This window comes from Rhinocladiella mackenziei (genome assembly GCF_000835555.1).
Source record: "Rhinocladiella mackenziei CBS 650.93 unplaced genomic scaffold supercont1.6, whole genome shotgun sequence".
NCBI classification, from domain to species: domain Eukaryota; kingdom Fungi; phylum Ascomycota; class Eurotiomycetes; order Chaetothyriales; family Herpotrichiellaceae; genus Rhinocladiella; species Rhinocladiella mackenziei.
The window spans coordinates 1,597,405-1,622,936 of NW_013550599.1; the positions used below are offsets into that span (position 1 = coordinate 1,597,405).

Consider the following 25,532-nt stretch of genomic DNA (forward strand, 5'->3'; position numbering starts at 1 on the left):
CGGGGATTGGGCTGTGAAAACGCTGCAGAGATGTCTCGCCGATAATATTGGGTCTCCTACAATAAATTATGATCCCAAGCTCTTCGAAACAAAAGCTTCGGCATTACCTTATCCTTCCTCGATGTACACAGAGCACTTCGGCCTAACATTCAGCCGAATCGCCTCCTCGCAGCAATGGGGGACTGGCGCAGCCAATGGCGGCACTAACTGAACGTGGCTTTTGCTGTGTTTCACCAACCTACGATATACAATATCTGTAGGTGTATTCGATGTGTCTCGGTACCAGATTCCACAATTGCTGACAGGTATGTACCAATGGTCGCCGTGCGACAAGTTCACACGTCCCAAGCTTACGGGAGGTTCTTGGGCAGAAGTGGTGGCCAAGGACTTGCCAGGTCCAAAGCAAGAGGCATGCAACGGACGGGACTTGGTTCATGATGCATATTCGCTGAGATGGGCATACGAACCTCTCACTTTGTGTTTGGGTGGAGGCCCAGGAACCTGGTAAAGTGTGTCTGAGTTTTCCCTTCGAATCTCATGTATTTCGCACCCTGTCTTTCTGCGGAATCCTTCTCGATGACTCTTTCCACCAGATGTTCGCAATCAATCATGGGCCAAAGTTGGACATTTTCGGTACGACTGACCAAGTCATGTCAATGTCCTTGCCGTTACCGAAACTGGAGCTTGGGACTTGCTAATTCCGTGGTATCCAGCAGATTATGACTACTACAGTCGCGCTCGAATTAAAAGATTCAAGATCTTCAACTACAATGCAGGAACATCTACGACGTGGCTTTTTGCCTTCCGGGTGACCCTGAAGAACTGCTCTTCCTTTCTCACAACCCCACTCAGTCTCATCAGGTGGATCAGATGCTAGAACAAATGACGGAGGAAAAGCGCAAGAATAAGAAAGGAAGAAATACCTGGCAAGGTCGTCAGGATGATGGTACTATCTCGCCAGATTTCGGTCCAAGATATACGGGTCTAGTGGAAGCTGGAAGGAAAAGCCACCACCAAAAATGGGGCATTGATCGTTGCAATGTCACGTCTCCTCCCAAATCTATCTTACAGTGGCTTAAGGATCAACTCAAGCAGGGTCTTCAGCATCTAGCTTGGGTTGAAAGGCTGGAGGACCCCACTATTCGAGCGCCCAAATTTGGGCATCTTCCAAAGTTGGCAGCTCCTTGGCATATGATAATTGGGAAACTCCTTGCCAGGGACTTCGCATTACATGCGACAGATGGCTCGTGAAAGAAATGCCGGCTCCAAACTCGCATCTGCAGCGGAAGTATCCTCATGCAGAAGCAGTCCAACTCATCGAATCTCCCAGCAAGAGACACTTACGGCACCAGTCATGGCCATTGCCTACAGACATACGCTTCTGTTCGCTTGAGCCGTGCCGCTCAGACACTAGAATGGGGGGCTGATCCTGGCGAGCAGTCCCGGCTCAATGTTTGTTCCGTAGATTTCTGGTAGAGTGCCGAAATGGGGAAAAGGGAGTCAGACACACCCAATGGCGAATCAGCAGGAGCTTCCTTGAGGAATCGGGTATGGGTTGCTGGGAGGAACATTAGTGAGAATATCCATATCCCTTGCTCTTTGAAAGCAATCCTTTAGGTTCGTCAAAGGACATTGCTTTGGACCCTGTTTTTGAAGGATCCCACCTAATGGATCCAAGAGGAACGGGAAGGACAACAAATACGTCAGGCTACAACTGTGAGCTTGAATGATAGACAGGTGTAGTGAGGTGAGAGCAATGATAACCTGGGTAGGCTCGCTAAAGCGCGCAAGCTTTGCCAAGCCCAATGCATGCTCGACGTCAATCTTTGAAGCTTCGAGCAGTGAACATGCTAAGAGGCATACCTTTCTTAAGACAACTGTATTGTTTCTCCACCATCCACCATGCGGGCGACCTCGCGCCTCTTCGCGACCGTCAAGTCGGCCTCCAAATACCTCGAACCCAACGTGCCTACCGGCCTCACAGGCCTCTCAACACACCCCTCCCCCCGCCCAGCCCTCATCTACACGTACCGACAAACGCTGACCAAACTCGCCCAACTGCCCAAAAGCTCCGTGTACCGCCAATCCGCCGAAGCGCTCACAAAACACCGTCTAGAGATCATCGAGTCGACGAAGCCCGAAGGCTATGACGCATGGCTGGAACGAGTCCACAAGCAAATCGAGGCGAATCCCTCTGCGTACAGTAAGCTGCTGAATGAAGATGGATCGCTGAGCAGTGAAAAATTACATGTTGAGCCTGTAGAGACGTGGGATGGAGTCGTTGGAAGGCAAGATGTGAAGACCGAAGGGGGGTTGAATTCGATGGAAGAGGCAGAGAGGAAGGCTGCTGCTGTCAATGAGGAGGTGAAAAAGATGGATCAGGAGGATAAAGAAGGGAAATTGCCGACTGTGGATGATTTGGAGGTCGAGCCGCCACTGACCAAGGCCCAGTATGTCAATACCTATTCCGATGTCAATTCACCGGGCATAAAGGGTGGGATGGGTTTGCTGATGCGCCAATGCAGGGTCGATGAAATTGAGAAGAAAATTGGGGCCGGACTGATTGAAGAAGTCCTGCAGGTCGCTGAAGGGGAATTGGGACTCGTGGATGAGATGTTGAGGTATCAAGTGTATGTGTCCTCTGCTGTTGTTGCTATTCCCCCACGGGACACTGACGAGTTACAGGTGGGAAGAGCTCGAGGAGAAGATTCCGACCGGCCAATGGGTCTATTTTGAAAGAGGTGATAGAGTGTAAATATATAATTCATTCACATCGGACAGTGGGAAGAGCGAGTTCCAAGGGAAAGTGTCTGTATATAGGATAGCACCAATCAACAAAAGGACCACGACTAAACCTGAGCATGAACATCATGTTTCTCTTTTTCGGGCTCTTTCTTTGCTTGAGTGTTGGGTTGCGTATGCATTATGCATGAAGCTCACCTCGAGAATTTCCCACGGCGTATTATAGGCCAAGGTTGTAGGAGACGCGGATTTGGTTGTTTTTGGAGTATCATATTGTCGCCCCAAGCTTCGCGAGAAAAATGCAAAGAAGACCTGTCCGTAGCTATCATGACGCGAAGCTTTGTGAACAGCCACACCCATCGCTATGTGCGAGAGAAAAGTGGTGCCAGATCCGTAGTTTGGTAGAAATAATTCTTTCTATCAGTGGTATTGCATCTGTGTGGTGTTTTTGGGACTCTCTTTCTCAATCCCTCCCCATCCTTTCGCTCTCGCTACCGCACTTCCTGATAATATGTACAAATCTCCCGCCCCAGTCAGGTTCACACTCCAAGACTGTCCAAGTTCATTTCCTCTCTTTTTCGACACCAAATATCCTCATCCTGCAAATTCCACTCCACCCTTTCAAATGTTTAGAACGGATTATCCTCCGGTGAAACCTCCCTGACCCAGTAATCGCCAATGACGGGGATCTTGGACAAAATATCCTTGCGCACCCTGGGCACCTCGCCGAAGAAAAATAGTGCAAAAACCCCCGTGGCCACGCCGAAGCCTGAGGCTAGGTATCCGTAACGAATCGTCTTGCCGAGCGTCAGGCCCCAGAAGTTTGGAACGTGCTTGAGTCTGCAATGGCGCACGCGGAAAGAGTCAGCAGTAGTCTCAGGGGACATGCAAAGGGGAAGGTATGAAGAGGAGAGCTTCTCGAGGGCAGGACCCGGGGAAAGATCGAGGACTAGAAGGAGATGAACAGACATACTTGGGTCCGTAAGGTGATTTATATGTGCTATATGTTGGTTGGGGACCGTATTCTCGCAGAGGTGTGCGACCGGAGGATTGGAAAGTTTCTTGAGATATCGCCATGATCGTGGAGGAAAGGAAATTCAAGGTACGCTATGCCGTTGAAGAGGTGGTTTGAAGCTGAGAGAATTCTTTTGTTGGAGGTACAGTGGATGAGCTCCAGGGCTGCGTTTCAGAGAAGTAAAAGTGCTACAAGCGCAGTTTGGTGCTGCTCGGCTGCACTTTCCCACCCAATGGGAATTCTTGCCATGCAGCATGAGGATATTTGTTCCTATTGATTCGGCTGTCTGAACAAGGCTTGACATATCATATTCTTGGCCGGTGAGACTCTTCCTGTCTTGCGCCCTTCGATTTTTACCATCGGCTTCACATACCGATGTCCCATCATATTGAATGGGTTCATGTTCTCGCCATCAATCACCGTCGTCGAAGACCGAGATGGGTCACAAACAGAATGTCGTGTCGTGCACACAGAGCTCGAAGAAGTGTTATTTTTATGGCCCGATTCACGACAGGAACATGCGTAAGACACCAGTGGCCGGTTGTCCACATCGGCCGTCAACAAGGCTGTGGTGGCTGATGCTGGCTGAGGTTGGCTGACAGCTTATCCACCCCGTCTCATCGATGCACCTCATGGATGTTTTGTCTATGCGAGCTTCAATCAACATAGACTGTTTGTTGCATCATGATCTGAAGCTATGGGACCTCTCGGATCTTTGCCAGTGTTATTGCTATTTGTCAGGTCGGTGATCGCATTTTAACGTTAGTTTCTCAAATCTGACGCCTGCGAGGAGTTCAAGGCACTTTTCCGTGATATCGAAAGACTGAAGTTGATTCTGAGAGCTTTGGAATCGATCTCCCTACCTGGCCCAGTCACTACACGGGTGGAACTGTGTTTCATTGTCGAAGACTATGGCATCAGTCTGCGGATAAAGCGAAGAACAGAGACCGAAGTTCAGAGACGGCGACCCAGAGATGCCTTGCTTGTGTTGGGACTCTCCACAGGTAGTGACGGTGCGAATGTGTTGCGAAACGTCACAACGGAGTTTATGCAGCGATCCACTTTTCTCCCCTGGAGACATGATTATACATGAAGTTGCCAGTGGTGCTCATGGTTCTCCAAATCGACCAAGGACTGGACTATTCTCCCCTCGGAACACTCGTACAACGGGACGAGAAAATTATGGAGATCCACAATTCTTTCCTCTCTTGGATCGCAACCTGGTGCTTCTGTCCTGGAAAATGTGAAGCCAGACAGACCGCCCTTATTTCCGGACTCTGCAACTTATTGGGCTTGTGGAATGGACTGTGGATGCTGTTGTCATCGACACTCAGCATTCTTCTGGTCTCAGTTGGGCAACATTTTACAACCCATGAAAGGAAGGTGCGAACATCCTTGGGTGCAAAACCTTTGTGTTCCAATCATTCCCTCTTTGTGGATCTTTCGTGCCTCCCTGCTTCGAGTGATTTCGAATTCAGGCAGGTTCTGAGCCTCTTTGTCTCGAAGGCTTGGCGCACGAGGCTGCGGTACAAAGGGATGTCGCTCGAGCTGCATTAGCGGGGCCTGTTGATGAACATCTGCGCGCTCTGCACATATAAACCCGTTCTTGAACATTTCTGACTGTGACTAGATCTATCCACGTACGTCCATCATCTGGACTCGAAGGACTCCAAACTTTCGTAGGAGGATTGGGCAAGATCAACCAGTGGACCTGCATCTCCTTGTCATTGAGGCTAAGTACTCTTCCTTCTGATGGACACGCGAGACTAGTGTGATAGATCAACAAAAAGACGCGGCAGCAAAGGAACGTAAACTTTATAGGTACCGGCGTTTCCTTCCCTTCCATTTTGTCCGGTATCGGCTCGATGCTTCAACAAGTCAACGAAACCAGGCCGAGCTCACAGTACCTCAAAAGGTCAAAAGGAGATGATGCAACCATCGACATCCCTCGCCCCCCAAGGTTTGAAGCCGTCTTCAACGAATCCAAAGCCAAAATTTTATTCCAACAACTTCCATGTTACGCCTTCCATACTTCCCTGGTAAGGATCAAATGCATACTCCTCACCTACTTCCTACCGACCACTCACGTCTTCTTAATATTATACACTTCAAATCCCAGTTTCCTGAGCAACCCTATATTCGCAGTGATCTCATTCATCCCCCTTTTCCTGGAAGGAATACAGAATCACTGTCCCCAGCGCCTCCTGCGCGAGAACCCGAGCCCCAAATATTCTCGTGCGAGTAACAAATCCAATCTCTTAGTCTCGGCGGACGCTGAATTTGCCGATGGGAACGAAGTCCGGTTTGCGACAGATGATGAAGTCCGTCACACCGTTTGAGAGCTTGAATCATTTTATCAATCCACTCTCTTCTTTGCGATTCAGTGATGTGTGGATTTGTGCTCCTTTGAGTTCTGTGCGAGTGGAGATGAGACTGAGTTGGGGTCGTTACAGGTATCGCATCACTTCGGGGTTCATGAACGCTGTGTGAAGAAGTATTGATTCTTCAGCTCTGGCGCCACGGATGAGAGGTCTGTTCGCGAATATTTTGGCCTTGCCGTCCTCTAGGTGGGAAATGGTGGAAGTCATTGTGTCCCGCAGACTTCAGGGCAACATCTGGAGGCTCCTCGTACTTCGGTACCTTTGAGTATTTTATATACTTTGGAATCGAATTGATGAAGAACCATATCATGTGGCTGTTTTTGGGCGGTGTCTTCTAGCAGTGCAGCGTGGACTTCGAATACAACGAGGTGAGTCAACGTTGAAAGTTATCTATGGAGCCATGCCACACGCTGATGTCGACAGCAGAAAAATCTTGAGCAAGACTCATTCCACGTCTTCTTGATAGGTCCCATGTTGAGAGTTCGGATAATGCAGGCCACTGAAAAGGTTTGAAACTGCCGATAGCTCATTTTCAAGTGTTCATTTCTTGACTGGGAAGAGGGGAAAAAAAAACACAATATCATTACGATGTTGCATGACGCAGCAGACATGAAGGCTTTGTCAACGCCCCATCTTCCCAAACCTATCAAGGGAAATGGGTTTGGTACACGACCCGGGTCCAACTTTTCGCATACTTCGGGAACGGGAAAGTCGCTTCTGAATAGCCGACAAGCTAGCAGTTGATGACGCAAATATTTGAGCCCTTCGGCGTGCTATCTCAGGCCGTCTCTTACGACCATTCCATGCTAATGGCACAGACCTGGGCTGCCATCCCGACAATTTCCTGCCCCGGAAAAGAGAAAATGAATGCATGTCTTTCTGGCCGAATGAGATTCTTGGGCGCCGATTTCTAGATCTGTTCACTACCTTCGTTGGGGGAGCATTCCGGGGAGGAATGGATATCTCACCTGGCAATTCCATCAATGAGAAATCCGAATAAGCGAATGCCAAAAACTCAATTTCGTGGGTGGGTGACAGTTAAGCCTCACACGCCCCGAGTGCTTGATAAACATTACACAAGCAGACAATGGGGGTTTGTGGGCCCAAAGGCTTCGGGTGCCGACCCTGGCCAGCCTCGTACCCTTTGCCGAGGGCCTAGTAGCCGGAGACAGCATTGTTGATGGCCAATGAGACCAGAGAATCCTCGCTTGATTCTGGACCGACATTCCCCACAGGCTATTCGACCCTAGAAGAAAGGGGGGAAGTTGGGGTATTATCCGAAGACACTTTCATCCGGGGCATTTCTGGAGACAGGCAGTGAATTCTCCGTTTTTGATAGTCCTCGTGGAGCCTTTCAATGGGCTGGACCCGGGGTGAGACTCTTATTCTACAAGATGGATCAGTTTTTAATAAGAGAGTCCGCGTCTCATGCATTAGGCAAGTTCAACTTCCATTCATCTCCCCATTCTTTCATTGTGTCTCAGTTTCGGGGGCAAAATCAGAGCCATTTCAATTCAGCTGATCCGTTTATTTAAACACCTCCTTTCATCATGACGGAAGACAAAGAACTCGGCGAGCCCGCGGCCGTAGAGAACGTCACTGAGCTTCACGAGTTCAAGAATCTCGAAGGCTATGTCATTGATGCCAGCGATCCTGAACATGCCAACCTCAAACGAGCACGAGATGGCCACACGATCCTGCTACCTCAGCCCTCATCTGACCCGAATGACCCTCTCAATTGGAGCCAGTTCAAGAAACATCTCATTCTTATCATCATCTCCATGTCGGCATTTCTCCCCGATTATGGAAGCGCAACCGGAGCCGTCACATTGATTCCTCAAGCTGAGATCTGGAACATGACTCCCGATCACGTCAATCATTCGCAAGTCGGCAACGTCTTCATGCTCGGCGCTGGCGGTGTCGTCGTGGTCGCTCTCTCTGCCTATTTTGGCCGTCTTCCTGTGCTTTTCTACTTCCTGGTCCTTGCGGCCGCGACCGCTATCTGGTGCGCTGCAGCTCAGACCTTTGAATCGTTCATGGCCGCTCGGATCCTGAATGGTTTCTTCAGCACCGTTTCCCAAGGAGGAGGCCTGATGTTCATCTACGACATGTTCTTCTTCCACGAGAGAGCGAGGAAGATCAATATATGGGCGGCATTCATTATTTTGTCACCGTACTTCGGCCCACTATTCGCTGCGTTTATCATCAGTACACAACCCTGGCAAGTTCCTTTCTGGGTCTATGTTGCAGAGGTATGTCTCTTCCCCTTATTGTTTTCTCCTTCCCCCCTTACCCGAAACCCCTTATCCAACGATGTCACGCGCCCAGCTAACACCAGATTTGCTTTAGACATCTCTCTGCCTCGTCCTCACCATCCTCTTCGTCGAAGAAACCTACTACGACCGTCGCATCCCACAATCCGACCAACCATCTCGAGGCAGCCACTTTTCGCGCCTCGTCGGTATCGCTCAATATAAATCGCGACACCTGCGCAACACACTTCCCCAAGCCCTCATGCGCCCCATTAAAGTCGTGCTCAAACCTACCGTCTTCATCTCCTGCTTCTACTACCTCCTGACTTTCGCCTGGGTTGTCGGCATCAACACGACTCTCTCCATCTTCCTGACCCCCCTGTACAACTTCGGCCCCAAACAAATCGGCTACTTCTACTTCACGCCCATCGTAGCCGCCCTCCTCGGCGAGATCTGCGGGCACTGGCTCCACGACTTCCTCGCGACTTCCTACATCACGCGACATCACGGCCATTTCGAACCCGAAGTCCGCCTGCGCGCCATGTGGGTGTCCACGCCCTTTATGCTCGCGGGCCTTGTCGGCCTTGGCTTCGCCCTTGAAGACGCATACCATTACATGCTCACCTCCCTCTTCTGGGGCCTCTACGTGTTCGGCATCATGATCACCACCGTCGGCCTCAACGCGTATAACCTCGACAGCTACCCTGAGGCATCAGGCGAGACCGCCGCCTGGATCAACTTCTGCCGCACCACGGGCGGGTTCATCATCAGTTATTTCCAGGTCACTTGGGCGCAAGCGCAGGGGACAAAAGTGAGTTTTGGGATCCAGGCGGCGATTTGCGCGTTTGCGTTCCTTTTAATTGTATTTTTGCAGATATTTGGCAAGAAATTGAGGGTCAAGAGTGGTGGGTTGAATTTTGCGACTTCGTAAACCGACCAGAACACACTCGTGCACGTACACAGATAATAGGCGGAGTGGCTAACTGGAACCAGAAGTGGAAGTACGAGTCGGCTTTTGGGACGATTCAAAGTTTCTTGGTTGGCTATCTAGATGTACATCTCGGTTCGCCGCTAACCTATCATCATCTTTGGGGTACATACCATCTTGTCATGAAAACAAAAGATAGAAAAGGAATCTTTAATTTTTTTTTCCCCGATCAGTTAATCTTATCTGGAACATGCGCTCCCACCTCCATAAATATTTGAATGCGATTTCCGGGGCCGGTGGTACAGGTTCGATGGCCCGACCAGCCTTTCCGTCGATACCGGTAGAAGCAGGAAGAGCCCATTGCTCAAGCCAGCCTAGTAAGACCATGTCCTCTTCTCTCCTCTTGCATCTAGTGCACCAATCCGATTCATCCTTCCATACCACAGTCTCAAACTTGCGGCCACAGCAGCTACAAAAAAGCTGCAAGCCGCGCATGTAAAGTTGCCTGTTGGATAGCCGTTTTCAGCCTCATCAGCCTTCCAGATCCACTGTGCAATGATCTGCCCAATACCAGCACTGGAGTTGTGCAGAGCGATCGCAAATGGGATGGTAAGGAAGCTAGGCGTGTTGCAAGTTACCCAGTTGGTCATGGAGGGAGCACAGGGAAAGGCGCCGCAAGCCGCAAGACACAGACAGCCGTACCGCTTCACGTAGGCGTCATGAGGGAGGAGTCCTGCACTTAACCAGCCGACACCACCGACGACGGACGCCACTGTGATATGCAAGCCACGGGCGTTGAAATGATCGGCGGAGTATGAGAGGGTGATGGCCACAAAAAAGCCAATGACCCAGGGTGGCACGGTCAGGAGCTGCGCGTGGATCGACTTGTATCCGAGACCAGTGACGATGGTGGGCGTGAAAAAGGTGAATGAGCCTTGAGGGACAACGTCGGCGATCTATCTCCCACGGTCAGTAAAAGTCAGAGGACACATGGCCGCAGTAGACTCACGTAGGCGATGTAATGGGCCAGCATTCGCGGGGAGAAGAAGGTCTGTAGGACCTCTTGACGACTCGCATGGTCTTGATTGTAGCCGCCTCCTCGTTCCCTCAGTCGATACACGGCGAACTGCTTGTCGTCGTCACTCAGCCATTGGGCCCGCGCCGGATAGTCCGGCAGACAGACGAAAAGAAGCAGGGAGCTGAGAACCGTGATGATGCCTTCGATGATGAAGAGCCAGCGAAACCCTTCTAACCCGGCTGTTCCGTTGATGTGGCCGACGCCGTAGGCAATAGCGCCACCAAAGGCACCGGCGAGATTACAAAAGGCAACGACGCAAGCAATTCGGACTGCGCGCTCATTGTACCGGTACCAGATCGTGATAAAGTAAACGATGCCTGTATTATGGATAGATCGATTAGTCGGGCTTATTTCTTTGCGTGTGGGGTTTGGCTGCTATGGCTTGGTTCTTTACCAGGGAAAAAGCCCGCCTCAAATGCTCCAATGAGAAATCGTAAGGCAACGACGGTGGCGTAATTCTGAACGCCGGCAAATCCAACGGTGAGAGCGCCCCAGCAGAAGAGAAGGATCCCAAGCCACAGAGATGGACGTATATAGTGTTTCATGACCCAGTTCGAGGGCACTTCGAAAAGGGCGTATGCCAGCGAAAACAGTGTCACCGTGAGTGCATATCCGTCGGCAGTCATGTGTGTTCTCTGAAGAAGGTCATCGCCCGTTTCTTCGTTGAGCACTTTCGAATTGCCGATGTTGCCTCGATCAAGGAAGTTGAGAAGATACACCCAGCAGCATAGCGGCAGGATGCGGAGGTCGAGCCGTCGATTGAGTTGTTTGTTGCGTTTCTCAAGTTCACCGTTATACATGGACTCGCTGGAGCTGGCATTGGTATCTAGAGGTGTCTTCAATTCGAGGCTGCCACTCTCAATATGCTCATGCCCAGGGACGGTTGGCTTCTCCATTATGGCTTTGGTGTTTCTGTACCTAGAAGTCCGTCTGGGAAGACCAAGCAAGGAGGCAAAAGTACGGGTAGACCGTGAGACGGGGGTCTAAACCCATGATTAAGAGCGAACTCTTATTGCCTTTCAACATGGGGACAAACGGAGAATGGCCGACGGTGTGGTGACCGATGTCCGTTTCATAGCCTATAAGAGCAATATCAACATGGACATATCAACGTCCGTGGTATGTATGGTGGGTTCTCTCAAAGTGGTACCGATGTACATGTCCCCTGTAAATCTCCCCCGCGGGGGAACCCCCAACTCATATGGGTGACATGCGTTTCGATGAGCCTATACGTCTCCTCATCGGCATTCGTCGTTGCTGCACAGACACTAAGGCAAGGAGATGTTTCTCCAAATTCCGTGGATGATAGAGAAGAGTCTCGTTCGTTGAAGGAAAGAAGAGAATGGCAGCACAGAAATTGGGATCTCCGTATTAGCGCCGATGTTGCTTACCCAGATTCGTCCAGAACCGAAAATCCCACATCTGGCTGAGGCTGGCATCGAGGACTTGTCTCCATCTCCTTTTCTCATTCAAGAATCATGTTAAGTAATGTTCAAGGAGCGCATGCTGGAGCAATATAGTCGCATATAAGAGCCCAGCTCCGTGGTGTCTCGCTAGATAGTCATTCGGTCAATAGATGGGCGCCTCTTCTGAGGAGTCCAGGGAGGAGGATCTCCATACTTCACGTCAGCTTGGACTTTGGTCAACGTCTCCATGTTACTGTAGTCGAGAGTGACACCAGTAGCCTCTGCGCATTTACAACCCCCCTGATCACGATCTGGAACGTGAGCCTTCCTCGGCCCTTGTGTAGGAGGGACAACAGGGACGAATCTTCCGTCATCTTCTCGTACCCTAGATGTTAGCTGGGTCGAATGAGAGGGGGAGGAGGAGTGGTGGGTGTTGTGTGACGAACGCTTTCTTCGCTGAAACTGTGATCCGACAGGGTTTTCGTCATCCATTTCTTCATCAAATATGAGCTCGACATTGCTAACGTTATTATTATCATCATCCTCGTTTTGTTGGCAACTGGTCGATGGTTTGATTTTGACCACGTAGAGTCGGGCAATCTGAGAATAGGTGTTTAGTCGCTGGATACCGGCGTTGGTGTTTCTCAACGCCTTTGTGGGTGGTCGAGAATTCTGGGCTAGTACGAGCAGCTCGGAAATCGAGTCCCATGCGGACGACGACTGGCCCTTTCCGACCATGAAGATCACATGGCACGATGCCAGAACTATATGGGTCAAGAACAGTGCGATGGAGAGGTAGTCCGTCAAAGAACTTGCGCGATACGAGTATCCTCCTATAGTTATATCGATGCGTCCTTCCGTCGTAGGAGTGGTGGCTTCAGGACGCTTTAGAGCATCTCCGCCACCTAGGAGCTCTTTCTGAAAGTCAGGAACTCTCTCGTATCCTCGGATCGTCCAAGAGGAAGAGATTGGCCCGTCGTTGATATCCACGATATATCCGCTGCCAGTACGTGAGAGGGCATCAACAATTATCAGAGCCAAAGCCCATTCCAAGGCCACCGTCCGATTGACACTTCCGTCTTCTTCGGCATTCCATGACTGGGCCTGTGTTGTTGTTCCCGCGCATAAGTCGCCCTGGCAAAAGCTCAATTCTCCAAGGAAAGTGTCCAGGTTCGTCGAGCTCCATCCGCCAGATAACCCGGACGGCGATGTGTTGGTTCTAGGTGCTCCTTGGTCATAGAGCCAATCCTGACGGAGGTCGACCATGGCCGACGTTGGATTCATAATCACAGGGCGAAATTCTGAGTACTCCGGACGACCGATAGATGTAGGTGAGCCAGGAATAACTGGACCAATGTTGTCAGGAGCTTGAAAGTTGACATTGAGATTGGACGAAGTTGAGAACGACCGCAAATCACTTGTAACGACGCTGCCATCTGCCCAACGTGCATCTATTGAGCATCCTATTGCAGCGGTCGTGTCTGAATCCGGCTTGAAAGGCAGTGTCACGATCACCATGCCACTAATCGGCCCCAGGTAGCATGTATGTTGTTGGTCGAAGAGTTGTTGGACATGTCGAATTCAACAAATTGGGACATCTGTGAGCCGCCTGAGCAGCCATTTGGTTCGAGGAACGGAACTCTGACTTTCGAATCAGACCGGGATAGGTTTTGCGCGGGTGTGCAAGAGACTCGAACGGCTGGAATTCTCGAAGGAGTGGTCGCTGTCAAACTGCGATAGTATTTGTACTCGGAGAGGGTGGTTCCTTTCCCATGAGGATTCCATGGGATAGACAGAACCTCTCTTGTCCAATCTTGCAGAACGGTCTTGTGGTACATCGCTTCCACTGTTCGAACACCTAAGATAGCAGTCTCACAAGCATCGCCTCGGAAGTTTCCCGAATATCTCAAGCCACGAATCAGCTCAAAATTATTCGCCAGATCAACTCCCTTGAGTCCAAAAATCATGTTCATCGTAAGGTTGTGGGGACTTCCAAGGATGTAAGCAGGCTTTCTGAAGATATCAATCACATCGCGGGCATTTGAAAGGGAGAAGTAACCTCCATTTTGGCATATTCCATGCTGAAGCTAACTGTCTTGCGTGCAGAGAGAATCAGCATCCCTGGTGGAGGAGTCCAACCCGGTGGGCCACAGCACATTGGTAGAAGCAGGGATAAAGATAGAAGCACCCCTGTATTCCAAGGCTACTCTTTTGGAATCAACAGAACGGCAGAGGCAGGACCAGCTAAGGCAGCGAGGCATGGCTTATTATCAAATATTTTCAGCCTTGCAGAAGTAAGACAAAGTATGGGTAGGGTCAGGGGTTTCTATGTCGGCGAGAAATCTCAGGAACATAGCAAATGACAAGATATCTTGTGTCAATCAGGCAAATGGAGAAGAATACAATTCCTCGCCTTTGACAACGAGGCTATCGTAAAGTACAAGAGCCGATTGTAATGACCAACTCGGAAGTGGGCGAAGACGTCAGCGTCGAAGATGGAACAGATATATAAACCTCGTTTGATTGCTTAGGTTTGATCATTCCGAGGTCTGGGTCTATCAGGACCTGCGCGTCTTCATACTGAAGATATCTGGAGAATCATAGGCACGCTGAAAGGAACATGAAAGAAAGTCTTGCAGAGGCTTGGCAAGGCCAGTACCCTATCGGGATCGGTGAAACTTCTATCCGAGAATCGGGTACCTCAGTAACTTTGTATTCTCAATCTTCAGTTTCATTACACTCCAGTCGGGAGCTTTAAGAACATGTGAGTTCCGAAGATACCATTTCCTGTTTTACAATCTTATCCTGTGTCATTTTTATGGCCTAAACTCCACGCCCAATGCTGCGGCCGGCTCAACAATACGACCATCAGGCTGCTACGTCCTATCCGCCAGGGGGCTGTATTCTACACCCAACCACCAAAGACAAAGCAATCTAAGCTATCCAGAGCTTTGAGATACTCCGTCAAACAATTGAACGCCCCGAAGTCCGTCCGAGTCATTGATCGAGGAAATTATGACGGCATTGCAAGCACATAGGAGAATAGCATGTCAATCAAAGGCTTTTTGGAGAGGAACCAATTATGTGCCAACTGCCAATGGAGTTAGATCATTGCATCAATAAGGTCTGGATTATGGCATATGGAGATAGAATACTTCGGCATCTTTGAAGATGTTAATATGTGTTCCCTCTCATGTTTCTGTTAAAACTGCTTGAAGCCATGATGGCATGCGTAGATTGGCCACAGAAAACATGATTACATAATATGTTAGTCATCATCATACACATGGAACCTGGCACCGAGAGAGGCCAACAGTACTCTGAGCCACTTCATTCACAATATTTCACATTCCAGACGGGGACTTCCCCCTTTGCCGGCACAAATTATGCCCGCGTTCGTGCCTCTACGGAGCCGAAATGCCCTTCTGTGTTCGCTGGGAATAGTGGCCCTGCTGCTGTTCCTGGTACATCAGTCTGGTTCGCCCACGCCGGCGCCTCTGCCGCCCATGCCAGGCACCTACCAGTACTTCACCGAAATCGACTTTAAGTATCACACGCGACAATTTGGAGCCATCAGCCATTGCGATCCGAGATTCGCACCAAAGGACCCCCCTGGGATCCCCGAAACGCGGCAGGCGCTGGTCGCACTGCTGAAATCTTACATGGCAACCATGAGCCAGCTAGGCGCTGACGACGGTACATGGATCGCTCACGGCGCCTTACTGGGCTGGTATTGGAATCAAAAACTGCTGCCCTGGGATACGGACCTGGACGTGCAAATGTCGGCTGAGACGCTGGCCTATCTTGTCCCCTTCAACATGACAGAGTACTGGTATGTCATGGCCGGCGAAGAGAAACCCAGGACATACCTGCTGGATATCAACCCGCACCATTCGATTTCGTCGACCCGTGATGTCGCCAACAAAATTGACGGCCGCTGGATCGATACTTCCAACGGCAAGTACATCGACATCACAGCCGTGCATGTTCGCCCCCTACTGTCAGATGTCCAAGACCCGCCGCAAGCGCCGATTTTGTTCTGCAAAGACGGTCATGAGTACCAGAGGGATGATTTGTTTCCGTTACGCGATACGAGCCTAGAGGGTGTCCGGGTCAAAGTGCCTCGAGACAGTGCGAAGGTGCTTCAGGATGAATATGGGAAGAAGTCTTTAACAAACACACGCTTTCACTGGTAGTTGCTACGCCCCCCCTTTTTTTCTTTTCCCCCTCTCCTTCTGGTGTCCTTTCCAATCCCCTCCTAGAAAGACCAGCTAACCAATTCGAACAGGCATCGATTTGACAAATCAAAGCAAATCTGGGAGCCGGAATGATGAATTCATGGAAAAGGTTTCTTTTTCTAGATGGCCGAAGATATCTTTGGAATTGAAGTTTTGGACATATTGAGCGCTTGTGCATACGAGGAATTGACGAACGTACAATGGTCGAAATGGCACGTAAATCAATATTGGCAGAGCATTAAAGTTAGCAATTGCAGTTCATGGCACCTTGCAGGCCCAAGGTGCAAGTCGATTCTATTAACGTCGAGCTGATAATCTTGGAAGGTAATTCAAAATCTCGAGCCCACATCCGGTGTAAACGCCTTGCAAGGGGGAGAAAACCACAAACTGATATGCGCATAGAATTTGCAGGCTGATCCCGCTTGTGAGCCTTCGTGTTGCACCAAATCACCCTCTGGAGAAGAAAACCGTGCTCTCCATGCACGTAACCTTCTCCTTATCGACCGTGTTGACATCAGCGAGAACGGTGTATTTCCCCGGAGGCTGGATATTGTGTCAATCAATTATCACCATCGAGTAATTGTGTGTCGAGCTCACCACTTGGTTAGGGATATCGACTTCTTTCTTCAGCGACATAGAGCCCTCCTTCAATGGGCAATTCAAGTCCACTTGTGGCAGATTATCACAGAGGTCGGCCTCTTGTTTGATAAGGGTAATCAATCCATATTTAACTTGAAGGAAAACGGTAGCACCCGGGTCGACGTCTTTGGCAAAAGTGCCGTTGGCAAGGATGGTCAATTTTTGGCCTCTTCAATATCATCAGCTTGGTTTAAAGTCAAGTAGAACAGCACCTAACGTACGGAAGAGGAGGATTCGGTTCTAGGTCAACGTAATCAATCGTCAGGATGTAGTCGCTGGGATCGGCACAGAACTGGAAGGCCGTAAGAACAAAGCTGTGTAGAATATATCATGTCCTTCTCACATTCAATGGATTCTTGCCAGGAACAGGGTATTTGGGCTCATCCACGAGAGTATTTTGGTTTGCTCCAAACAGGGATCGCGAGGAGACAGCGGTGGCGGTAAGAAGGGAGAGGAGGAGGGTTGGGACCTTCATGTTGTCCACGGACCGTCAAATCAACCAGGGCGAGAATGTTAACTCCTGAAAACCACTCGAGGATGTGCTGGGCAAGAGAGATATTGGGATAGTCGTTGATATCGCAGGAAGGAAAAGGAAAGCGGAAAGGCACTGGCAGAGTGGTGACAAAAAGGTGGTGGCGCATGATTGATTTGCTCCGCCCCTAGGCTCAACCTTGCAGTCAGCACTGGCCTACACAATCCTTGGCAGAGGTATCATGATCACATGCCACCCCGATGGCGCTGGAGTAACGATCGGAATAGACGATAATAATTTATGGGATACGAAGTATAGAGTTTAGCCTACGATCCTTTCCCTCATTGTTAACCACACTTGCCTCTCCATATATATATTCAATTACCCCCCCAGGATAGATATTGAGGAACTCGTCAACCATATGCACGATTCAGAACGACTCGGTCATCCATCATCTCTTTGACGACGTTCTTTGACGGAATTAGGCTCTCAGTTGACGTCGACCTACTTCTTCCGGAGATATCTCGATACCCAGGCAACGTTTGACTTAAAGGCAGGATATCTCCGCGAGGTCGTGGCCAGGTCCGGGATAACGGTAAAATATGTTGCTTTGAAATCTCAGAGCTTCCGGGGTTTTTCCTGTTTCCCGAGGAATCTTCTTCATTATTCATAGTGTTATCGGCGATGCCAACTGCATGGTGCTCGTTGTCCTCTTGTTCGCGTCTTCCTGACGACGCCGCGGTGGTCTCAAGCTCCGACCCTGATTCGTCGAATACAAGTGCAACGTGGTCATTGTTGCTATACCCATACTGATTCCTCACTCTTATCTTAGCTATCTGAGCGTAAGTCTTGCCGAGATTGATACCTGCTGCAGTATTACCCAGGGCGACAGATGCCGGTTGTGAGTTTTGCGCCAGGGCGAGGAGCTCGGAGATGGAGTCCCAACTGTTGGATGTCTTTTTCCGAACCAAGACCCAGCCAGTATGAACCAGGGCCATGGTGACATGAATCAAAAGTACCGCCATGGACAGAAAGGTCGCGAGAGTCGCTTTAAGGGCAAACCCATCGATCTGCATTTTGATATGGATAGTGGTTACTTCGGCACTTGGTAAACTGGGTGTGCTCAACGCCGTGCGGCCTGCAAGGAGTCGATTTGCAAAGTCGGGGAGCGGGTCATACAACGCCAACGGCCATTCCGAGCTGGGGCCTGTTGTATTGAATGCTCGATAGCTCCCGGTTCGGCTGAGACCGTCGACGAGGACGCTGCAAACGATTGCTTCGAGAAGAGTGGTTCTGCTCACTTCCGAGGGGTCATTTTTGACCCATTCTTCTGTCAGCGTTGCCCCATTGAGCGGTGATAGATCGGCTGCCAACTTTGCGTTGTCGAGAACACTCTCTATCGTCGACGGCTGCCAGACCTCAGCCCCTGTAACGATGTCCGAAGTTGTAGGCGTCAGAAGATCCAGCCATTCCGAGCTAATGGCTATTCTCCCGTTTGTTGCGGATTCCTCTGCATTTGCAGGAGTGGAGGTCCATGCAGGAGTACGACCGCCCCAATCCATACCCCAAGGATACCATCCAGACCAGAATGAGTACTTATCCGTGAGTATTGTTGCCGGTAGCCAGCCTGATTGTGCAGAGCATCCGATCACGATTCTTGATTTGTTGTCTGAACTCCAGGGTGACTCGAAAACACCTCCGATGCTGACAGCGCCGAAGGTTTCGGGAAGGTGGACCCACTGAAAGCGCAGGTGATTAACGGCATTTGTATCGAGACCGTCGACGACAAAATCAAAACCTTGAATGTAGGTGAAGCGGCCATCGATCGCTGGGAAGCGGACCGTTTTGCCTGACTCAGAGATGTTTTGTGGTTCCGTGCATCTCACGGACGTAATCGCAGCTAGAACATCAGCCCCGATATTGCGGTCGTCGACCCGGGAATCTGTCAACCCCATGGTTGAGACAAGTACTGTCCACCAGTCCGTTGCTATCCGCTGCATCAGCGTTGCGGCTGCTGCATGCGGCTGCACCAAGAAGGTATAGGAATGCATGTCTTGATCCGTCCTGGGGTCTCCCAATTGATAGAGAGGGGGAATAGGAGATGTTGGACTGTGAATTGGCCAATAGAATCGCGAGCCCGAGAGCATTTTGGCATATGGCGGCACATCGTAATCGTAGAAGTTTGTATAATTCATCCTTCCCCAGTGTTCTTGGAGAGATATGAAGCCACCGGCTGGGCAGAATGCAGATGCGGTGGAGGTTTCATTGTCACAATATTGTTGAAGCTCAGCCATGTCTTTTGACAGGTCTGACGGCCAAAAACGTTCCAAGGATCCATTGAGGAAGAATTCTGTTGCGCCGGCTGACCAAGATTGAGTCTGGGGCACCATGAGGGTGGCACTTGATGGCCCAGCGAGAGTAGCTATGGCACCTGCCAGACATAGAAGGCCTATGAAGCTCGCTTTTCGCAGTCTATGGCCCGGCTGCACCAGATTTCTCAAGCCACCTCCAAACTCTCTTGTAAAGAAAAAGCTGAAATTGCTGAAGGAGAGACCTGATCCAACAAGACCCAGAGGGAGTCCGTGTCCAAATAGTAATTCGTTCCTGACTGCATGAAGGACGATCAATCCAAGGCTGGTCACGATGAAAATCTCATGGATCTTGGCCAAGATCTGGAAGCCCATCAAACTGAGAGTCTCTGATTTGAAGAGCCAATTAACCTCCTCCCCCAAGTATATGCCATGAAGATTCAGCGTGAGGATCGCGATGGAACCGAGAACAGGGGGAATGTGGAATATACATCGTCGAAGTGCAGTTCTTCTCGAATCGGAAACGACGACTTTCTTTGGCTCGCCGGTGGAAAGCGAATTCTTTGAAAGATCAAGGGAGAGATATCGACCAGCTCTAAACCTGTCCAAAAAGGCAAGAGATGTTGCGAACATGCCTGGAGGTAGAGGTGAGCATCAATACCCGTTCTTGTATGGTACAAGGCAGTAGAATGGAGCAAAGGATGCTCTGGTCCAGGGCAGGCTTTTGGATGGTTGCCATAGTTCGGGTCAATTTGCCGACTTGCTAGCGATGCTGCTCTTTGGGTGGGAGGTAAGGCTTCATTCGCGATCCTAGACATTTTGATGGTCTTGGGCCAACGCATGTCATAGTCGTGACAAAGGATAGTGTAGCACCAGGCGCTTGCGGCACTTTTTGAAACAAAGTTGGCGACGGTCATCCTGGTGTCATGCACTTTGATAGGGGGAAAGTCTTTTGGACATATGCGCTTGACTGTGTTCCGTAGCATCCGGCGCGTACTAAGTTTTTTGGCCCCGAGGGTGCGCAAGATGGAACTACACCATCTGAAATCCCGGATGGGCCTACGGCCAACAAGTACCCAGTTTAATAACACTCATAGAGACCGGGAAGCACAACCTCAACGAGGAAATCACGGGTGTGTAACAGTCATGAATTCAGTCTGCCATAGCCTGATTTTAGGGGGGGGGGGGGGGTTAACATGGTTGATCATATGGCTAGATGGTGGTGACAGACATAAGACACTGCCATTGACTGGAAGGGAATTCTCCCGGGGCTGGTCTCGAACTAGGCTTTGCCAATGGAATGGAGGTAATCTACTGTAGATGTACTCGAGTCGCATTAGCTATCGAGTACCCTACAAAAGTACTCGTTTTTGGCGTTGAGAAGAAATTTGTCGCGCCACTTTAATTGTGGGTTTTGGGAGGTGGGTGGTGCAGCGGGTCGGCCCAGGGAAACGTGATTAGTTAGGCGTTATGCAGGGTGGCGCCTAAGTTCATGCGCCGTAGGTTTGCTGGTGAGGGGTTCTTGAGCATATTCCTACAGTATCCTCGTTGAATTTATTTCTATCGATTCAAGTCCTTCGCCGGCTATATCTACGAGATTTCAGAACATCACAGAAGCTATATCGAGGGATTATGCGACTGTGGAGATATTCCCCCTGCCGGAACCCCCTTATGCAATGCAACTTTCGTCCTGCATGGCTCTTTGTGTCACTGTTCATCATCTTCTACCTGCTCTCATTATACTATTACCACTCAACGAGCTACCGCGATCCCACTTCCTATTTTTTTGATCCTCATCGTGCTTACGAATGGATATATTCAGCGCACCGGATTGAGGAAGCTGATGCTTATATTGCCACGGTCAAAGAGGATGATCGCCCTGTTTCATCCCGAGTTCATCCACCTGTCGTTTGTGTCGGCATCGCCACCGTCGCTCGTCCTGGACACCAATATGTGAGATCGACAGTTGGCTCACTTCTTGCTGGTATGAGCGAAGAGGAACGGAGTCTGATATTTCTCAACATTCTTATTGGCCACACAAATCCTTCGATACACCCAGTGTTCTCAGAGAGTTGGTTGGACATCCTGCCAGATCGTATTCTCCGGTATCCCACAACGGGCCCGGAGCATGATCAGATCGTTGCCTGGGAGGAGGGCGGCTGGTACAGGAATAAGACCATCTACGATTACACTTACTTGTTGAAGGACTGCTATGACACAGGAGCAGAGTATGTGGCCATGATTGAGGATGACACTTTGGCCGTCGCTGGCTGGTTCCGGCGCCTGGTTTCTGCCTTGAACTCTGTCCTTACTAAAACTCATCCTCAAGTCTCAAAGCGGACATGGATATATTTGCGACTATTTTACGCGGATGCCCTTCTTGGTTGGAACAGTGAAGAGTGGTCCATTTACTTGTTCTGGTCCTTTGCCGCCTGGGCGTCACTATCAGCAATGATGATCGCAACGAAAAGGAGCTTCCCAAAGCACCTCGAGTTTATGACCGCTGGTATAATGGCTGCAATTTCCTGCGTTTGTATACCAGCCGCTATTTTGCTAGTCTTTCTTGCAGGGCGGCAGACGGTGTTTCCGGTTTCCTCTGGAATTCATGAAATGAATAAGTACGGTTGTTGCACCCAAGGCCTTGTATTCCCACGCTCAATTATCCCACCTCTTCTCGAGCGGGCGGATCTTCAAACAGACTGGCTGGTTGATATGATGATTGAGAGAATTGCCGACCGAGCAGGTTATCAACGCTGGGCCATTGTTCCACCATTGTTGCAACATATTGGGGCCACAAGCTCGAAAGGCTATGGTTTTGATGATTCGGCACGACATTTATGGAACTTTCGATTCGAGAAATACCCTATTATGACTGAATAAAACAAGTTCTTTCCTCCTCGTCCGCTGTCTCCTATGTGGTGCTATGCTTCGCCGTAATCTGCTTCCTGCCAAGCAGTCGTCCTCTGCTAGTTGGCAGTTAAGTTCTCCGTAATCCATCTCGCCATCTCGCATCTTGCACATGCATTCGAGAACTACCATGTGGTTTCATTGAAATTCTACTGACCTGTATCCTCGCCCGAGCCGTGACTCTACCGTACACTAATCTTTCTCCTCACAGTGGTTTCTTCTCGACTTCCCCTTACCCACGAGAACCCTCCCTAATCACTCTATTGATCCTTTACTGGATTGCGACACCACCTCGATAACGGAGATTTTTAGTCATTGTCTTCTATCGAACGATTTCTGGCCAGCCTCGAAAATGAGGCCAGCATTGCTGGCATGGGCGTTAGCTGCCGTATTGACAACATCACTCGCCGCGCCGCCGACCGTGTTATCCAAAGATGCCGTCTCAGGAGAGACCAATGCTGAGGGAGGGGACGCTGTTAAATACACCACCTTCAATGGCATTCAGGTGCCTCCAATGAAGGAGATTCAAGGCGACGAATTTGCAGAAACCATCAAAAACGGTTACTGGTAATAGACAATCCTACAAAGACCTGAGACAAGACTGACTCCACGCAGGTGGGTGAAGCATTATTCACCATATTGCGGCCATTGCAAAGCGATCGCGCCTCATTGGCAAACCTTGTACGAATTCTATGTGACATCAGATCCTCTCCAAGGGCGGACAAAGGCTAGTCAGCCAGATTTGGACTCGCCCAACAGTTTCCACGGATTTTACAATTTTCATTTCGCTTCAATAAACTGTATAGCTTTTGGAGATGTCTGCGATAAGAATGGGGTGATAGGATGGCCGTCGTTTATGTTGTACAAAGATGGCGAATTCGTTGAACGATATTCGGGAGAGCGAACCATGGAGGGCTTTAGCAATTATGTGGAAGAAAAATTAGAACAGATCAAACCAGGTTCTAGACCGAGAGAAGGAGTCAAGGTACCCGAACCGGGCGCGAAAAGTATTGATCGAACTTCCGCACCAGAAAAGCCCCTTGCGAAGGACAAGGATGCTGCTGCGGGAGTGGCTGCGGGAGAAAAGCAGAACAAAGAGGCCGCCGAAATCCTGACACAAACATCGTCGGCAATGCTGGCGTCGGAGACCGCGAGGCTGGGCCGGCCCAAGAATGCGAAGAGCGGACCACTACCAAACCCCAAGGGCACGTCGATTCCCTTGACGCCCGAGTCATTCCAAAAACTGGTCACTACATCACAAGACACATGGTTCATCAAATTCTATGTACCATGGTGTTCACACTGTCAACACCTGGCCCCCACGTGGGCTGAAATGGCCAAAGAAATGGAGGGCAAACTCAACGTCGGCGAGGTGAACTGCGAACAATCCCCACGACTGTGCAAAGATGCCAAAGTCAACGCCTATCCGACGATCTACTTCTTCCGGGGTGGGGAACGTGTCGAATATGAAGGCCTTCGAGGTCTTGGTGATTTGCTCTCTTTCGCAAACAAGGCACTGGATAGCGATGTCAAATATGTCGACGCTGCCGCATTTAAGGAGATGGAGGAGACCGAAGAAGTCATTTTTGTCTATTTCTTCGACGACGCCACTACCTCCGAGGACTTTGCCGCGCTGGACCGCTTGACGTTGAGCTTGATTGGGCACGCAAAGATTGTCAAGACCGATTCCGAAATCTTAGCCAACCGTTTCAAGATCTCCACGTGGCCGAGGCTGCTGGTGTCTAGAGACGGGAGGCCCAGCTATTACAATGCCCTGACTCCGAAGGATATGAGAGATTTCCGGCGCGTCTTGACCTGGATGCAATCGGTCTGGTTGCCGATTGTACCAGAATTGACGGCGTCGAATGCGAAAGAAATCATGACTGGACGATATGTCGTGTTGGGCATCCTCTCTCGAGACCGACCGGATGAATTCTTGCAATCACGACGGGAACTCAAGAACGCCGCTCTAGAGTGGATGGACAAACAGACCCAAGCTTTCCAACTTGAACGGCAGGAAATGCGCGATTCCAAACAATTGAGAATCGAAGAAGCCGAAGATCGTAATGATCAACGCGCATTGCGACAGGCCAAGAGTTTGGTCATCAGTATCACCGAAGAAAATTTCCGCAAGGGAGTCAGCTTTGCTTGGGTTGATGGTGTGTTCTGGGAAAGATGGCTTAGATCGACCTACGGTGTCGATGTTTCAAATGGTGAACGCGTGATTATCAACGATGAAGATGTGAGTGCTCATGCTGGAGTTGGACAATGCAGCTTCACTGACTTGGAGCAGAATCGACGTTATTGGGACGTCACCGACTCAGGCGCCTACATTGTGCCTTCGAGAACCTCAATCCTCGAAACCCTGACGCGAATCGTCGCAACACCACCAAAACTGACCCCCAAATCCACCATCGGCACCTTTGAAAACATCTTCTTCCAGATCCGCAATTTTGGCACCTACCATCCTTACTTCTCGTTCGCTCTGCTGATCTTGTCCGTCGCGGCGCTCGTCTACGTCTTGAAGAATGGTACCACGATCAGAAGGAGTTTGAGTAGGAATAGCAGTGGATATTTTCATCTTGATGGAAAAGAAGGATTGTTGGGTACGACAAACGGGAAGGCGGATTAAAGGGTTACATCTCCTTCCTTCGGATTGGGCAGAATGAAAATGAGGGCTGTTGATACCAATGCATATGTCCACCAAGATGAGGAAAGGGAGGGGAGAAAATGGTACACGCTCGTCTTCTGGTCCAGCGTGATCCAATATTTACGGCGCATGGCGAATGGCGTTCGGGAAACATGGCGAGGGACGGGAATGAGGTACCTAGTACGAAAGGCTCATATCGGTTCCCTTGGTTGCTCAGTCGATGTGATTCTTGTTACAAGAATATTCCAAAACACAATTGAATTCTACGCTCTTGCTTCAGAGAGGAATTCTCCAACCCGCTCGTGCCTCGCATCCTAGCTGGATACTGCAGTGTGATTGGGAAATCAGGTGACGCGATACTCTACGGAGACAAGAGAACTCGAGGAAAAGGAAGAATTTGGCAATCAAGCTTCGTCCACGAGGGGGACTAGGCGACACCTTCTATTTGTGGAATTTTTCTTGTTCTTTTCGCTTTTTCCGTGGTTCTTCTATCTGAGTGCCTTCCATTGAGCTGC

At 50.0% G+C, this 25,532-nt stretch overlaps 11 protein-coding genes across 11 annotated transcripts; 5 read left to right on the top strand and 6 right to left on the bottom strand.

Moving 5' to 3' along the window:
- Positions 1–1,902: 1,902 nt before the first annotated feature.
- Positions 1,903–2,755, top strand: Z518_08378 (uncharacterized protein; the record flags this gene model as incomplete). The annotated part of the gene is made up of 3 exons (XM_013414119.1): positions 1,903–2,450; positions 2,526–2,630; positions 2,686–2,755. The coding sequence occupies 3 exons, from the start codon at positions 1,903–1,905 to the stop codon at positions 2,753–2,755; spliced, it is 723 nt and encodes a 240-aa protein (XP_013269573.1).
- A 616-nt stretch (positions 2,756–3,371) lies between these two features.
- Positions 3,372–3,819, bottom strand: Z518_08379 (uncharacterized protein; the record flags this gene model as incomplete). Its single annotated transcript, XM_013414120.1, has 2 exons — positions 3,372–3,582; positions 3,716–3,819. The coding sequence occupies 2 exons, from the start codon at positions 3,817–3,819 to the stop codon at positions 3,372–3,374; spliced, it is 315 nt and encodes a 104-aa protein (XP_013269574.1).
- Positions 3,820–7,688: 3,869 nt separating this feature from the next.
- Z518_08380 (uncharacterized protein) lies at positions 7,689–9,321 on the top strand (the record flags this gene model as incomplete). Its single annotated transcript, XM_013414121.1, has 2 exons — positions 7,689–8,390; positions 8,488–9,321. The coding sequence occupies 2 exons, from the start codon at positions 7,689–7,691 to the stop codon at positions 9,319–9,321; spliced, it is 1,536 nt and encodes a 511-aa protein (XP_013269575.1).
- Positions 9,322–9,692: 371 nt separating this feature from the next.
- Positions 9,693–11,292, bottom strand: Z518_08381 (uncharacterized protein; the record flags this gene model as incomplete). The annotated part of the gene is made up of 3 exons (XM_013414122.1): positions 9,693–10,274; positions 10,328–10,713; positions 10,791–11,292. 3 exons carry the CDS (start codon positions 11,290–11,292, stop codon positions 9,693–9,695), a joined length of 1,470 nt encoding a protein of 489 aa, XP_013269576.1.
- A 657-nt stretch (positions 11,293–11,949) lies between these two features.
- Z518_08382 (uncharacterized protein) lies at positions 11,950–13,068 on the bottom strand (the record flags this gene model as incomplete). The annotated part of the gene is made up of 1 exon (XM_013414123.1): positions 11,950–13,068. The coding sequence occupies one exon, from the start codon at positions 13,066–13,068 to the stop codon at positions 11,950–11,952; it is 1,119 nt and encodes a 372-aa protein (XP_013269577.1).
- A 245-nt stretch (positions 13,069–13,313) lies between these two features.
- On the bottom strand, positions 13,314–13,769 carry Z518_08383 (uncharacterized protein; the record flags this gene model as incomplete). Its single annotated transcript, XM_013414124.1, has 1 exon — positions 13,314–13,769. One exon carries the CDS (start codon positions 13,767–13,769, stop codon positions 13,314–13,316), a length of 456 nt encoding a protein of 151 aa, XP_013269578.1.
- Positions 13,770–15,188: 1,419 nt separating this feature from the next.
- On the top strand, positions 15,189–16,133 carry Z518_08384 (uncharacterized protein; the record flags this gene model as incomplete). Its single annotated transcript, XM_013414125.1, has 2 exons — positions 15,189–15,994; positions 16,091–16,133. 2 exons carry the CDS (start codon positions 15,189–15,191, stop codon positions 16,131–16,133), a joined length of 849 nt encoding a protein of 282 aa, XP_013269579.1.
- Positions 16,134–16,487: 354 nt separating this feature from the next.
- Positions 16,488–17,154, bottom strand: Z518_08385 (uncharacterized protein; the record flags this gene model as incomplete). Its single annotated transcript, XM_013414126.1, has 4 exons — positions 16,488–16,583; positions 16,638–16,848; positions 16,901–16,971; positions 17,023–17,154. The coding sequence occupies 4 exons, from the start codon at positions 17,152–17,154 to the stop codon at positions 16,488–16,490; spliced, it is 510 nt and encodes a 169-aa protein (XP_013269580.1).
- A 410-nt stretch (positions 17,155–17,564) lies between these two features.
- Positions 17,565–20,093, bottom strand: Z518_08386 (uncharacterized protein; the record flags this gene model as incomplete). Its single annotated transcript, XM_013414127.1, has 1 exon — positions 17,565–20,093. One exon carries the CDS (start codon positions 20,091–20,093, stop codon positions 17,565–17,567), a length of 2,529 nt encoding a protein of 842 aa, XP_013269581.1.
- A 1,038-nt stretch (positions 20,094–21,131) lies between these two features.
- Z518_08387 (uncharacterized protein) lies at positions 21,132–22,340 on the top strand (the record flags this gene model as incomplete). The annotated part of the gene is made up of 1 exon (XM_013414128.1): positions 21,132–22,340. The coding sequence occupies one exon, from the start codon at positions 21,132–21,134 to the stop codon at positions 22,338–22,340; it is 1,209 nt and encodes a 402-aa protein (XP_013269582.1).
- A 379-nt stretch (positions 22,341–22,719) lies between these two features.
- On the top strand, positions 22,720–24,999 carry Z518_08388 (protein disulfide-isomerase domain; the record flags this gene model as incomplete). Its single annotated transcript, XM_013414129.1, has 3 exons — positions 22,720–22,934; positions 22,983–24,609; positions 24,661–24,999. 3 exons carry the CDS (start codon positions 22,720–22,722, stop codon positions 24,997–24,999), a joined length of 2,181 nt encoding a protein of 726 aa, XP_013269583.1.
- Between the last annotated feature and the right edge of the window lie 533 nt (positions 25,000–25,532).